General features: G+C 41.9%; 1 protein-coding gene across 1 annotated transcript in view; it reads right to left on the bottom strand.

The window, feature by feature from the left end:
* LRGUK (leucine rich repeats and guanylate kinase domain containing) overlaps nucleotides 1-15120 on the bottom strand; it is a 135585-nt gene that overhangs the window by 112342 nt on the left and 8123 nt on the right. Inside the window, exons 2-5 of the mRNA XM_023737149.1 lie at nucleotides 13605-13712; nucleotides 10652-10733; nucleotides 5641-5741; nucleotides 4463-4544 (exon numbers count right to left, since the gene is read on the bottom strand). Of these exons, the coding sequence (XP_023592917.1) occupies nucleotides 4463-4544; nucleotides 5641-5741; nucleotides 10652-10733; nucleotides 13605-13712 (373 nt within the window). The remainder of the gene's footprint in view (nucleotides 1-4462; nucleotides 4545-5640; nucleotides 5742-10651; nucleotides 10734-13604; nucleotides 13713-15120) is intronic.

Here is a 15120-nt window from a genome sequence, read left to right as displayed (position 1 = left end):
CGGCACGTGGCGCTAGGTTGAGCAGCGGGATTTATATTAACTGTGCATCTGATTAACCCCCTACAACTCTCCCATCGCCCGGGGCTAATGGGAGCTGTTTCACCCGGAATCTATCCCCTGCACAGGTGGAATCACGGTATTCCACACGAAGCGTCTGCCCCTGTTTGGAGGGGTCTTTGTGGGTGTGACTCCCACACTACCTGCCACTCTTGCTGCTCAGGGTGCGCGCTGTTTCTTTAACGGCTGGCTGTTAAAAAACAAAACAAAACGCTGAACGCTATTTTTGCTTTTCTTTGTAAAAGCGAAAATCCTCAAATTTCTTTCGGTTAGTGAAAACAGGTACGAATGTAGGTCTTTCGTAAAAGCAAAGTGGCATAAGGTGAACTTTTGAAAAGCGGGGGATACCTGTGTAATGAAAACTCTTGAAACAGCTCCCCGCCCTGCCCCGCCCCGCCAAGAACTGCAGCATTAACAATGGCTTAAATCTTTGCACAGCGCTGTGTCCCATCCTTGTGACCCCGCTCAGAGATTACCACTGTCCTGGATTTTCTCTGTCTGCTTCTCTTTCCCCTTCAGTTATATACTTAAACTATATTATCCAGTTTTATTAAGATTCATTCTTATTGCTCTATGTAAAAGTAATGTATTCACTTTCACTGCTGTGTGAGGTTCTATTACCATAATTTATTTCCCTTTTCTCTCCTCAGTGGGCATTTGGATTGTTGCAGTTTTTTGTTATTCCAAGCAATGCTGCTATGAACGTTCTTATCCAAGCCTCCAGGTACACATAGGCTAAACCTTCCCCATATGCAGGAATGAAGGGGCCGGGTCATAGGGAAGAAGATGCTCAGCTTGACAAGATAATAGAACATTGTTTGCCAAAGTGGTTGAACTACTTTTACACCCGCACGCAAGGTCTGAAGTTATCCTCTTGAGCTACATGCCCTCCAACTCTTGGTATTTTTAAATTTCTTAAATTTTGTCCATGGAGTTGATACAATACAGTATTTCATAGCGGTCCTGAGTTGCATTTCGCCGAGTACCAATGAGTTTGAGCATTTTTTTGTATGTTTATTAGCTTTACCTGTTTCGTTTTCTATAATACTCTTTTTCACGTAGTTTGCCCACCTGCTTATCCAGGTCACAGGATGTATATTCTTTAGGTAGATCTTTAATGCCCTTCAATAAAGTTTAAGATGTTCCCCCACAGTCTTACTCATCTTTAAGAAGATTAATTTTTGGTGTTGTTATAAATGGTAACTCTTTTTAAAGTTGCGTTTTCTAATTGCTTCCTGGTGTAGAGAAATGTAATTGATTTCTGTTTATTGATGAGTCGTAATTCACTCAACAGCAACGGGGTTTTTTGGTTTTTTGTTAAACTGCCTAAACTTTCTCTGTTTATTTCCAGAATACTTTCTTTCGGGTTCTTTTTTATATTCTCTGTAGATAATCATGTCATCTACAAACAATGACTTTCATTTTTCCCTCATCGATCTTTATACCTTTAATTTCTTTCTCTTGTTTTTTGGTGCTGGCTAGAAGCTCCAAAACAATGATGGCTAAAAGTGGCAAAGGTGGATGGCCTTGTCTTCTCCCTAATTTTAAAGGAGAATGCTTAGAACACGTCCCCAGTTAGATACAGTTGGCTGCAAAAAAAATTTTGTAGACATTGTTATCAAGTTGAGGAGATTCCCTACTACTAATTTACTTAACTTTTTCATCTCAATTAAAGTTTATTAGTCTTCTCAAAAAACAACTCAGTCTAGTGTTTTTTTTTTTTTTTTGTCCCCCAAAATTAACTTATAATCTTGTCAGAGATAGTTTTGCTTTTAGCTGTCCAGAAAAACTTGCAAACTCCACCATCTGTGTCATGTACAATATGACACGCTTGAAAAGTACAAAAGAGATGCATATTTGGTACTGTTTCGAAACTAGTCTACTGCCTTTTCAAAACTTTAAGATATCTGAGAAGTTTATTTCATTAATAGTTTATGAAGAGTAGCTTGTTTGGGCTCCTTGTCATGTGTTTTTTTTTTCAAATGCAAGGAAGGAAATAGTGTCATGTTATATTCTAATTACGTGCCATGTCTGAGTTTCAGTGGCTCAGATGTAAAAATTACAGCTTTTTATACTTCAGAGATAAGACCCAGTTGCTACACCTAATGTCAAGAAAAAAAAAAAAATCCTGCTTCCTTTCTTCATGATATTTCACATGGACAAAGTCATAATAGTTTAGTTTTTTACATGGGAAGACAAAATTATATAGAAACTATGACTTTTCTGAGAAAAATGTTTTAAACTGTATCCTCTGTTCTGAATTCAAAATACTGTGTGTGTTTCCTTCGGCAATTCCATGCTGTGCACAGAAGGATATTTGTCTGAGAGACAGAGCTCCCCACACTGAACTTCAGACTGTGAGTGCCCCATCATTTTCAGGGTACCCTCGAGGGGCTCTGGATGCTCCTTCTCTAGGTTGGAAGGCACTACACAATAGCCCTACACAATAACCCCAACAATGCACTCAGATATACCAACGGTCGTGAAGATGGCTCAGAAGCAGCAACCGTTTATTCTGTTATCTGTAAGGTCACCATGAGTCACGGGCAACTTGACAGCTGCCACCACCACCACCACCACCAACTAGATGCCCCATCCCTTCCACAGGAAGGAGCATACGGGTCAGCTGAATTCTAGACCAGGTTTCTCAAGCTTTCACGTGCAGACAAATCGCTGGCTGAGGGGTCGGTCTTATTAAAAATGCAGATTCTGATTTAGTAGGTGTGGGTGGGAGCCCAAGAAACTGCATTTATTTCTTGAAGTTCCAGGAGATGCTCATCCTCTTCTAGATGGTCCGAGGGCACTGCTGGGTGAGTGGATTTCTGGGCAGTGAGACTGTGTCTGCAACTTCAATCTCCAGGGCACTGGACCATAAAATGAAGGCTCTATGGGCAGATGCTGCTAATGTGTACCACTCCTAGTTTGTCATCAAAACACCAAACTATTGGGCCACATTCAGAAGAACTCGCTCATTTGAAGGGCATCGTCTAAATGTCCACGAACTGCTCACGTTCACACATGAGTTCAGAAGGAACTGGTAATATGTTCTAAGCTTTTCACCACATATGAATAAAATTTTGTTCTACAAAATAGGTCTTCAAGAAAGTGTGTCTCTGTTCCCCCACATCTCAGCCTGTCATGAAGGCCGTGTCCTGGCTGCTGCCACATCCCTGGAATGAAGCACCCAGGAGCAATCAATTCATTCTCCACTCTGCCCCACAAATCCTTAGGTGGTAGAAAGATACTTACGGAGAAAGAGAAGGGCTGCTACCTTATCACCCAGAGAACATGGGTCTCTGGTGTAAAGAAGACTCAGGCTCATTAAACTCACAAATCCCCAATTAATCCCTTAGGCTCTAGAAGCTGGAGCGCACTGACTAGAGAGGAGACCCTGTGTGCACAGGGGCCTGGTTCAGGCAATAGAGGTGTTCCTGAAGTCGTTACAAACCAAACTTTTTTGTGTGTGTGCTGTGGGCATATTGTAAACACACTAGAGAAGATTCCACCACCTGTCTGTCAGTTTGTCCTAGTACTGCAGTAGCTTGCATGTTGCTCTCATGCTGGAAGCTATGCCACTGGTATTTCAAATACCAACAGAGTCACCCATGGTGGGCAGGTTTCAGCAGAGCTTCCAGACCAAGACAGACTATAAAGAAAGGCTGGTGATCTAACTCCAAAAATTAGCCAATGAAAACCCTATGGATCACAGCAGACTATTTCCCCCATAAAGTGCTGGATGTCATCAGAAAAGACCAATTGATAGAGAAGAACATCATGTTTGGTAAAGTGGAGGGCCAGAGTAACCGAGGGCAAGCCTTAATGAGACAGACTGACACCATGGCTCCAACAATGGACTCAAGCACACCAGTGATCATGAAGATGGCGCAGGACCAGGCCACGTTTCGTTCTGTTGTACGTGGGGTCACTGTGAGCTGGAGAAACTCCATGTCAAATAACAACAGAGAAGCTTGCTATTTAAATAGAGATTAGTGCGGACTGTTCTGTAAAATAAATAATTGCTAGTTTTCCTATGACAAAATCTGGATTTTCCAATGGTGAATGTAGATAAAACTGGGCATAGCTTTAAGTAAATTTGAAGAAAGGAGTTAAAATCAATTAAAATGCAATTTCTTACCTGATTTTAGAATTAACAGTAAATACCCATTGATCAGGAGAATGACTGTCTTAGCTGTTCCGATACAAGACGTTCCTGGCAGGCTTTGACTTGCGGTTTTATTCCTTAGTAAATAAAATACCTCTCCTCATTTGGGGTTATCAATTCTTAATCATTTAACGAGTCACGTATCTACAGTGAATTGCTTATCTGATATTATTCCATGTCATCTGGTAATATTCCTCAATGGCTCCATTAACCACATTTTCCCCTCACTCATTCAAAGGATACTGTCCAAAATTAGTTTAGTGAGAGCCTGGTATGCAGACAGATCACACATTTCAGAAATTTGGTTGTAGGAAAAATCCACCTTCTGGCGAGAAAAAAAAGAACATGCCATACTTTAGTTTTCATTCATCGTCACATTAGAACTACCTGGGGATCTTTCAAAACTTCCAAAGCCTGGGACTTAACCCCCATGAACCCATTGCCAGGGAGTCAATGCCAACTCATAGCGACCCTAAAGGACAGAGTAGAACTGCCCCATAGGGTTTCCAAGGCTGTAGTCTTTGCAGAAGCAGACTGCCACATCTTTTTCCTGCGGAGGGAGGGCTGGTGGGGTCGAAACACTGACCTTGTGGTTAGCAGTGGAGAGATTAACCACTGCACCACCAGGGTTCCTTTTCGGGACTTAATTCGGGCCCACTAAATCAGAACCTCTGGGGGTGAGACCCACGTGACAGTGTGTTTAGAAACTCCCCAGGTGATTCCAATGTGTAGAAATGGCCTTTCCATCAAGTGTGGTCTGTGGATCAGCTGCAATGGCATTACCTGGGAGTATGTTAGAAATCTCAATCCCAGGCCAGTCCCGCCCCACACCTACCCAACCCCACTATCACTTAGCAAGAGCCACAGGTGACTTATGTGCCCACTAATGTGTGAGACCCCCCACTCTGTGCCATAGTAAATGGCCCTATCAACCACTGTTCATGGACAGTTTCTTTCTGCTCGGAAAAGCAAGAGCAAGAGCAGAGAAGCAAGAATAAAGGTCTGAAATCAATTTTTTTCCTAAAAAAAAGTAAAGGGCAGATAAATAAAGAGGGCCTAATTTGAGCCCACAAGAGATTTTTGCAGATTTTCCAGATGATAAACTCATTTGAAATTGTTGTGCTGTAATAAAAACATACAATAATAACTAGTGTGTAAATGAGGGAAAGAGGAGATGGAAGGAAATTGGTTCTTGAGTTTGAATACTACGTTTCAGAACATCTTCCTAAAAATACTATGCATTGACACACCATCCCACTTTTCCAAAATAAATGATATACAAGTCCATCTATTCATTTCAGACACTTGAAGTACTATTTATCTTTATACCTGAGTCTCTCTGAATTCTCTATTTTAGTGCTGCTGTGCTTATTTATTGCAAAACACTTAGTATATGCAATCAGTGTATTGATATAGTCTACCTTGAGATTTTTGGGTGGCTTGAAGTTGAAGAAGGTGGTCAGTTTATTTTGAGAAGCATTAAGTTCTAGAAGATAAGGCATACAGCTCACACAACACAAATCTGGAGGGGGGAGAAAAAAGACACATAGACTAAGGCAAGCCAATACATTAAAAACTAGAAGTCGTTAAAAGCAGCATGGATTACATCAAAATGTCTTTTAAGTAGGCCAGATGCAAGCACATCTTAGATATTGCAGATGAGTGAAATGAATAAAAACAGGAGTATGTGAAATATACCAAAAAAAAAAGTATGGAAAACTCTCCTTGAGCCAAAAACTTAACTTTCTTCCCAGGCATCCCCACTGCTTTTGTCTAGATCCCTCAAGTAACAAATGGCTGAGGCCACCTCTGCGTCCCAGCTCACTGTCCCCCAAGCTGCTGTTCACATCAAATGCTTCAAAAAGTGCCAGCGTCGGAGGAAAGGATGAGAAACTAAAGCCTTAGATAATCCTCCTGATAATTAGCTCCTAAATAATGGAATTATGTCTTTTCAGGAAGGCTGGAAATACCACCATTAGAGAGCTCTCTTTGTTGTGAATGAGATTTTGTTTTAATTTGACTTAATCCTAAATCTCATTAATGATTTGAAGTGATGGAAAACATTGTATTATTTTGCTTTGAGTCTGGATTGGTTTAAAAATACATGAGTTTTACATTTTAACCTGAGAAAATATCCTGAAATTTGAATACTAAGAAAAGGATTATTGCACTAATAAAGGCTATTGAGAATGAAATTACATAATGAACATAACAATTGTCAAATATTATTTTGCCTCTCTCTGCCATTCTACAGCAGGCATACTTCCTGGCAGCAGTATGAATTAAGAGAAGGATCAGGAGGAGCTGCATGACCGGGTTGCAGCTGGCTCTACCAGAAACTTGGTTCTCCACCAGAAAAGGGTAATAACAATGTCTTCCTTTTCGCTCTAGATGAGAGAACCAGCTATCACAGTCCCTCAGAAGCTGGTCCCCAGGGGGAGAATGGAGCCTCCACACTTCACCAGGTGACCAGGCATGGTTGGACCAGGAGAAGAAAGGAAGGTTGGACTCGCCCTGGAGTGGGGTGGGCGGTGCAGCCAATGTGAGGGCCTCTCTGCATCTTTCCCTCAAGGGTCACTGAAGCCAGAAATTCCCCACCAATTTGTACTTCATTTCCCCAGATTAAATTATACCCTTCACCCTGACTCATGGCAGCCCCATGTGTGTCTGCTCCATAGGGTTTTCAGTGGCAGATTTTTCAGCAGTAGATTGCCAAGCCTTTCTTCTGAGGCACCTGTGGATGGACTCGAACCTTCTGGTGAGCAGCCGAGTGCGTCTGCATCACCCAGGGACTCCAAACCCTTCTTTGTTGTTGTTGTTAGGTGCCGTCCAGTCAATTCTGACTCACGGCGACCCCATGTGTTTCAGAGTAGAACTGGGCTCCATAGGGTTTTGAAGGCTGGGACCTTTCAGAAGAAGATGGCCAGGCCTGTCTTCCGAGGCACCTGTGGGTGGCTTTGAACCACCAACCTTTCGGCTAGTAGTCCAGCGCAAAACCATGTACACCTCCCAGGGACTCCTACATTCTTCTTCAGTGGATGTAAATAATTCTAGGAGGGGTCATACATTGAGTCGTTAACACCTTGGTGGGAATTAATGAGGGAGTGAAGAAGGCAGGACAAAAGGAAAGCTAAGGAGAAACTGAAATTGCTTTACAATCTTTGTCTATTTGCCAACTCTGAGCTCAGCTAGAGTGTCTGTTAGTCGTGGCTGGAGCTGGCCTTTCTTTGGGCAGATAAGTCCGGTACAGTGGAGCTCTGTCTTGTAGGAGCCAGTACTTAGACACAAAGAGATGAGGGATGCATTTCACACTTTGTAGATAGCCAACGCTTTTCAATCATTCTGACAGCAAAAAATTCATGGGTCAGGACACTGGGCTTCTAACTTAGCAGACCCATGCATTCCTTACTCAGTGCAGTGACCGCTGTGTCCACCAGATGGCAGGAGCACTTCGTGTCTGCGGCAGTGGCTCTCAAAGGGCAGTCAAGGACCAGAACCATTAACCTCACTACTGTAAACTTACTCAAAATGCAAGTTCTCAGGGCCCAGCCCAGGCCTCCTGAATCAGAAGTTCTAAGGGCGGGGCCCAGTAATCTGTATTTTAACAGGCCCTTCAAGTGATTCTTTTTTTTTTTTTTAGATTTATTTTCTTTTTTTTTTGATTGTGTTTTAGATTAAGCTTTACAGAGCAGATTAGTTTCTCATTAAACAATTAATACACATACTGTTTTGTGACATTGGTTCGCGTCAACACTCTCCCTTCTCAACCTTGGGTTCCCCATTTCCAGCTTTCCTGTCCCCTCCTGCCTTCTTGTCCTTGCCCCTGGGCTGCTGTGCCCCTTTAGTCTTGTTTTGTTTTATGGGCCTGTCTAATCTTCGGCTGAAGGATGAACCTCAGGAGTGACTTCATTACTGAGCTGAAAGGGTGCCCGGGGGCCATACTCTCAAAATTTCTCCAGTCTCTGCCAGACTAGTAAGTCTGGTCTTTTTTCTGTGTGTGAGTTTGAATTTTGTTCTACATTTTTCTCCAGCTCTGTCCAGGACTCTCTATTGCGATCCCTGTCAGAACAGTCGGTGGTGGTAGCCAGGCACCATCTAGTTGTGCTGGACTCAGTCTGGTGGAGGCTGTGGTAGTTGTGGTCCATTAGACTAATCTTTCCCTCGTGTCTCTGGTTTTCTTTGTTCTCCTTTGCTCCAGACAGGGTGGGACTAGTGGAGTATCTTAGATGGCCACTCACAAGCTTTTAAGACACCAGACTCTACTCACCAAAGTAGGATGCAGAACATTTTCATTATAAACTATGTTATGCCAGTTGAGCTAGATGTGCCCCGAGACCATGGTCCCCAGCCCTCAGCCCAGTAATTCAGTCCTTTGGGGAGTTTGGATGCGTCCATGAAGCGTCTATGACTTTGTCTTGGTCAACTTGTGCTGACTTCCTCAGTATTGTGTGCTGTCTATCCCTTCACAAAAGTCACCACTCATCTCTTGTCCAGTTAGTGTCTTTCCCTCCCTGCCTCTCCCACCTCCAGGTGATTCTGACGGAGTTGAAGTCTGGTCTACATCCGAACACCGGCTGCCAACACAAAAAGAAAAATACAGAGTGCCGTACACACAGTAGGCTCTCCAGCACAGGAGGAACTAATGAAATGGCCCATGAAACGTTAAAGAAGACTCCTCCGACTGAAAAAGAAGGCATCGCAGCTGTGGACTTCTGCTCAGGTAGGAAGGTACCAAGGCAAATCTCTTTTATCTATTCTCTAGTTGCCAGTTGCCATCAAGTGGACTGTGACTCACGGTGACCCCATATATATCAGAGTACAGCTGTGCTCCATAGGGTTTTCAATGGCTGATTTTTCACATAGATTGCCAGGCCTTTCTTCCGCAGCACCCCTGGGTGGACTGGACTCAACAGTCTTTTGGTTAGCTGCCAAGCAAGCTTGCACCACCCAGGATTCCTAGCACTATGCGCTGCTAAAGCCTTCCACCACTCTGCAGCTCCTTATCCAGGAAATGAAAGCAGCCCTGATGTGTGCTAGGGGGAGGGGCACAGAGAGTGCCTGCGGACAACACTAAAACGTCATTCTGATGATATAGCCAGGATTTGCTTTCAAATGACCCTGGGGAAGGAGACGGAGGAGGGCAGAGAGGAAAGAAGATTACCCACGTGCTGACCACTGTTGAAGCTAAGTGACCAGCTCACTGTTCCCTCTACCCCTACACGTATTTGCAACTTTCTGTAATAAAGTTTTATCAAAGTAGAGAACAAAATAAAAGTCTTTCAAAATTGGTAGTAGCATTTTAAGAATTAAAATATGCTAGAATGTGTCTTAATCGTTGAAGAGAGGAGATTTTAACTATTGGAGTCATATGATAGGAAAAAAAATCATAAAATGAAACAGAAAAGACCATATGAGCAACATTTGTCAAGGAAAAAAAGACAGGTGAGAGAAGCAAATAGAAAGATTATTGGTGAAGAAAGCAGGTCAGAAATAACGATTCACTTCCCCTCCCCAAAGTCTAAAGAAAAAATATGCCGTTAACCTGAAATAAGTTCTGAAAATCAGGAACAAGGATCAAGCTTTGAAGAAAATGTGACAATTGTAGGACTAATTTCATTAAATGTGAACAGCTGTCATAACAAATATATACAACCACAAATGGTGGCATTAGAATGGAAAGAATTAACTAGACAGAGAAAGCAAAACGAAGGGAAAAAATAAATTTGGGAATCCCTGGTGCTTGAATAAGAAGAAGAGAAGCAGCTAGCCAGAATTCAAATGTAGATATAAAAGCAAAGCAAAGAAAAAATCACTAAAGGCGGGTGGGGGGGAGAAAGGACTAATTCATCTGCACTAAATAACTAATTAAAAAACAAACAAAACCAACCAGTCAAGTCAATTCCAACTCACAGAGACCCCATGTGTGCAGAGTAGAACTACTCCATAGAGTTTTCATGGCTGTGACCTTTCCGAAACAGATCGCCACACCTTTCTTCCAGGGCACCTCTGGATGGGTTCCAACAGCCAACCTTTCAGTTAGTAGCCCAGTGTTTAACCATTTGCACCACCCAGGGACTCCTTAAATAGCTAATGGAAGTAGTGAAAAGAGGAGGGAACCATTAACCCACCAGGAAGTATTGAAGAAATAATGATCAATCTCTTAAAAGGAGAAAATAAGTATTCCATCTGATACTCTTAAATATCCCTGAATACCTCTCAGCCACCTCGTAATATCGCATATTTGCAAACTTGTGCCTTTCTCTTTACTCTTCAGGCGTTGGTGGCTTTTTTCATCAAAAGCAAAGTCATATGTAAATTGATTCACATTATCACATCAAGTTTTTCGGTATTAAAACTATATTACATGCTGCACAGTTTAAATTTTGAAGTAATTCTGTGACCCATCAATTTACTAGAATGGCAATTACATACCTTCAATTTTATTTACTGAAAGATCCAACTTCTGTACGTGAACATATCCACAGAGAATGCTAATGTCAATTAAATCGCAACCCTGAGAAAATAAAAGGGAAAGACTATAATCTTGCTTTAACAGGTATCACTACTCAACCTTCTTGCAACTTCCAGAAACGAACAGTTGACAGAAAGAAATTCAGAATTTCTTTCAAAAGTGTAGTAGAAGTGAACAGACAGACTCTGAAGTCTATCACTAAAAGGAACTCAAAACAGTTGACAAACGCCATCAAAAAATGCAGTCCTCTGTAGAAAATAACAGCTTAGGAAATTAGTGTTGTTAACAAATACGAATACTCGTGCCAAATTAAAGCGTGTTCATGAGAACGTTAGAGCAGAATTTTGTATTAAAATATATATATGTACATAGCAATGAAGCCTTTATCTAGTAGAAGAAAAGAAAAAGCAAATGCCTAGATTTTAAATTAAATTTTAGAGAGTTCTCACGTAACCATGAGACCATTAACAACAGCACCACCTACACTTTCAGTGTTAATTTTTCAAAGCTCTTTCACAATAATCTCATTTGATCAAATAAACCTGTGAGAGCAGAAAGGCAGATTATTTCCAATTTAGAGATGAGGAATGTGAGGGGCAGAGGTATGTAAATAGCCTAAAAGCACATAACAAGTTAACAATAGAGGGAATCCAATTCAGAATCCAAGTAAGTCTCCTGAATCCCTGTCCAAAATTCTTTCTACAAAATCCTGCTTCTAGTCAATTTCAAGAGGGGTTGGAGGGGAATTTGGTCCCTGGCAGAGCCCGATTACCCAGTAAGCATGGTACGCATGGGCCCAACTGTGCCTTTCTATCAATCTGCAATGGGCCATGTCACCTGTCCTCCATCATGCTCTCACGTCAAAAGCACGGTGAAACCCATGTGAAATTGCTCACCACAGATCAGCAAGTACATACAGTGAAGCCCGTGCATACGGTGTTCACTGGTTAATCCGCCCCGGTCCCTGACAAAGGCTCATGTTACTGCTTTACGTTGCAATGCTAGAGTCAGAAAAGGCCACCCAAAGAAGACTCTCACAACCAAGTTCACGAGTATAATATAACAAGGGTGTTGTTGTTAGTTGTCATGAAGTCTGTTCCGACTCACGGTGACCTCATGTGTGCAGAGTAGAACTGCTCTGTAGGGTTTTCAAGGTTGTGACCTTTTGAATGCAGAACACCAGGACTGTCTTCCGAGGCACCTCTGGGTGGGTTTGAACCACCAACCCTTCAGTTAGTAGTCGAGCACTTAACCATGATAAAATTGTTCAATGAAGGCTGCTGGGACAATAATCAATAAAAATTAAGTGCAGGGCATTGTGCTTGGCATGATAAGGAATGCAGTGATGAAATAGATCTGTATTTTGTCCTTAGGAAACTTAGGACTTTGGTAGGAGAGAAGATATGTACACAAGTAAAAAGAGAAAGTCAAAAATAATGCGTAACGTAAGTAAGATATAAAGAAGAAATCACCGGACCAGGAAATCCTAAAAGAGTGTATTCAGTGTGATGGGTTACTAAGGCAAAGTAATTCAACATGGAATATCTCAAATGGAAGGTCAGTGGCAAAATAAATTAAGCTTTGGCCCATCTAGCTGAAATAAGATTTAAAGGATTGCTTTTTCTATAGATCAATTTAAGGCATGGCACTCCACGTACATAAGTAGAATATTGATTGAAAGGGACTGTGTGGTGTATATTGGTTGCTGGGATTTTATACCATTTCGATGCCTACATAGAGCAATGCACACAGGGAAATCTCTGTATGTGATAGCCTGCCCAGCTGAGTCACCCATAAAGCATTATGAAGTGAAAAGAGTAGAAGATAAGAGCCTTAATATGCTGTCCTCAGAGGACAAGCCTGGAACCAGCATGAGTGAAAAGAGGTTAATATTTCTTGGGTAGTTTACTAATTCAGACCCAAGTCAGAACAGCCTTGCAGTGAATTTTACTCCCTGGGTGGCGAAAACAGTTAAGTGGTCGACCGCTAGCTGAAAGGTTGGTGGTTCGAACCCACCCAGAGGCACCTCAGAAGACAGGCCTGGAGATCTGCTTCCGAAAGGTCATGGGCTTGGAAACCCTACGGAGCAGTTCTACTCAGCACACACAGGGCACCATGAGTTGGAATTGACTTGACAACAACTAAGCAACAACAGCCAAATTATGGCGCTAGAGCAAAATTTGGAGGTGCTTTTTACCTAATCTGCATTTATTCTGTCGATCTCCAAGTAATATTTAACTTTTTACAATAAAAAGAAACAAAGAGAGTTAAATTTTTCTAGGACTATAGGCAAACAAAATGAGGGAAAAGGGTGAAGTACCCGGAAAATTCTGCTCTTGTACCTTCTCTTATGGTAAAAATCCGAGGCACGGTTCTGTGCTACACTATGGCTAATATGGAAATCTTGAAAACTGGTGAATAGCGATAGATTGTTTTTCTCTAATAAGAGGTGTCTTTTGGAAAATGAGATGTAGCTCACGGCTGTTTCTTGATATACTTACAGGGAAAAAAGTCAATACCAAAATACTTTGTTCCCTTGGATTCAGATATGAATTTTAGTCCTTCTTTCACTGATCAGAGACAAAACTCTTAAAGGGCTTTTGATTGCTTTTACAGAATCAAATTCAACCTTCTGGAAAGAAAGAATTGATTACTATAATATAGACTACTTCAGATGAAAGAAAAAGAGTGTGGAAGGAATCAAAACAAAGGAATTTAGGGACCGTTTACTGGATTGGCCAGGGCTCTTTGAAATTCAACATTTTACATAAATAACTCTTATCACCCATTTCCATCAAATGCAAGGCTCTGAGATTTGGGGGCATCATAAAAGCTATGGGCCCCAGAGCAAACAGATATGGCCCAGCCAGTGTCAAGACGTCGCCAGCCCAATGGCCATTTTGTTATACTCACTGATAATGTTAGATTGAGGTAGACCTGCCCAGTTCCACAGCCGGAGCGCCCCAGTTTGTGCAGTGCCTGAGCCACCATCTCCTCTCTCAGGACCCCATCAAATTCCTCCTGCAAAAAAACAGGGAGGTGGAGAAAGAAAGGACTTCCATTAGAAAAAGAAGCAACCCACCTAGTCCAATCCAACACTTACTCAGTGTATTACATATCCAGTAGCCGAACCCTTATGGCAACTAACAACACCACCAAAATTTATCAGCCCCAAAGAAAATTCTGCCTTCAGGACACACGTATATCATGTATAATTAAATAAATACCTATAGAATCAATTTTTTTATTGACATTGAATTTTCAGGTGGTCACTTGCATTAGGTTTTCAAGGTTGAATGCACATAGTAGCAGTGGAAATATTGGTGTTAATTGACTGAGTGCTTCTTCGTTCCAGGCATGGAAGCTTTTGAAGGATCAACTCATTTAATCCTACAACCCTCGGGTAAGTACCGTTATCTCTACTTTACGGATGGAGAAACTAAGGCTCTGCAAGATCAGCTTGTCTGAAACCACATAGCCTAGTGTGTGGCAGAGCTGGAATACCAACACGAACCTGCCTGACTCCGGGACAATCCTCCTAACCACTACACTTGACTGCTTGCCCACACCCAAAGGATGATTACATCAAATTGAGGCAATTGCTTCTCTAATTCCGATATTCTTAATGGAGAAAACAGATCCTTGGTTCACTTCCTACTGGCTAATTTTGTTGGATTCATGTAATTTAGAAGATTTGTTAAAAGGGTGATCATTGTTTCAACAGAAGAATAATCCTTGGTCTATAGACAGTCCATGGACGAGTGGACATGACCTTTCCCCAAGAATGCAGATAGAAGACATGACAGGTGGGTCAGTGCTACATCTATGCTGCCTTCAACTCCAAAACGACCAACATATTAACACTGACACAAAATAGAACAATTACATCAGTCACTCCAATATAACCAACCATGCCTAGCATATGGACTACAGCTGTTAAAAAAAAAAAAAAATTTTTCAGGTCTTCTGTATTAATTCAGGAACTAACAATGCTGCTCAGACTGTTGGTCCTAGGGGCATAAGCATGTAGACCTATGCAATTGTCAAGATGTTCTTCCCCCAAAAACGTCCACTAAGCCAGGGAAGCATATGGCTTAGAGAGGAGGCTTGTGGGCTCTGGGGTTGGGCAGGCCTGATTTGAGCACCAGCTCTGTCATCTTGGTTGTGCGACTTTGGGTGAGTCAAGTTTTGTCCGAGGCTCAGGAATGTTATTACCTCTTTCAATGTTCTAGGGAGGATGAAAAATATAATGCATCTAAAGCTCTTAGCACCAGGGTCGGGAACATACACAGCAAGTGTTGCCAACAAATGTCAGTTGTGACCACTAATGAATGAAGTCAGAAATCCCACATTTCAGTGTTTCACTCATCCATACCAATGAACCTGTTGCTTTCACGAAATGGGAGAAAGATATTTATTGTTCTAAGTG

Source organism: Trichechus manatus, unplaced genomic scaffold, assembly GCF_000243295.1.
Source record: "Trichechus manatus latirostris isolate Lorelei unplaced genomic scaffold, TriManLat1.0 scaffold00097, whole genome shotgun sequence".
NCBI lineage: Eukaryota > Metazoa > Chordata > Mammalia > Sirenia > Trichechidae > Trichechus > Trichechus manatus.
The sequence above is the reverse complement of the archived record's forward strand: the minus strand, read 5'-3'. Positions and strand labels throughout refer to the sequence as shown.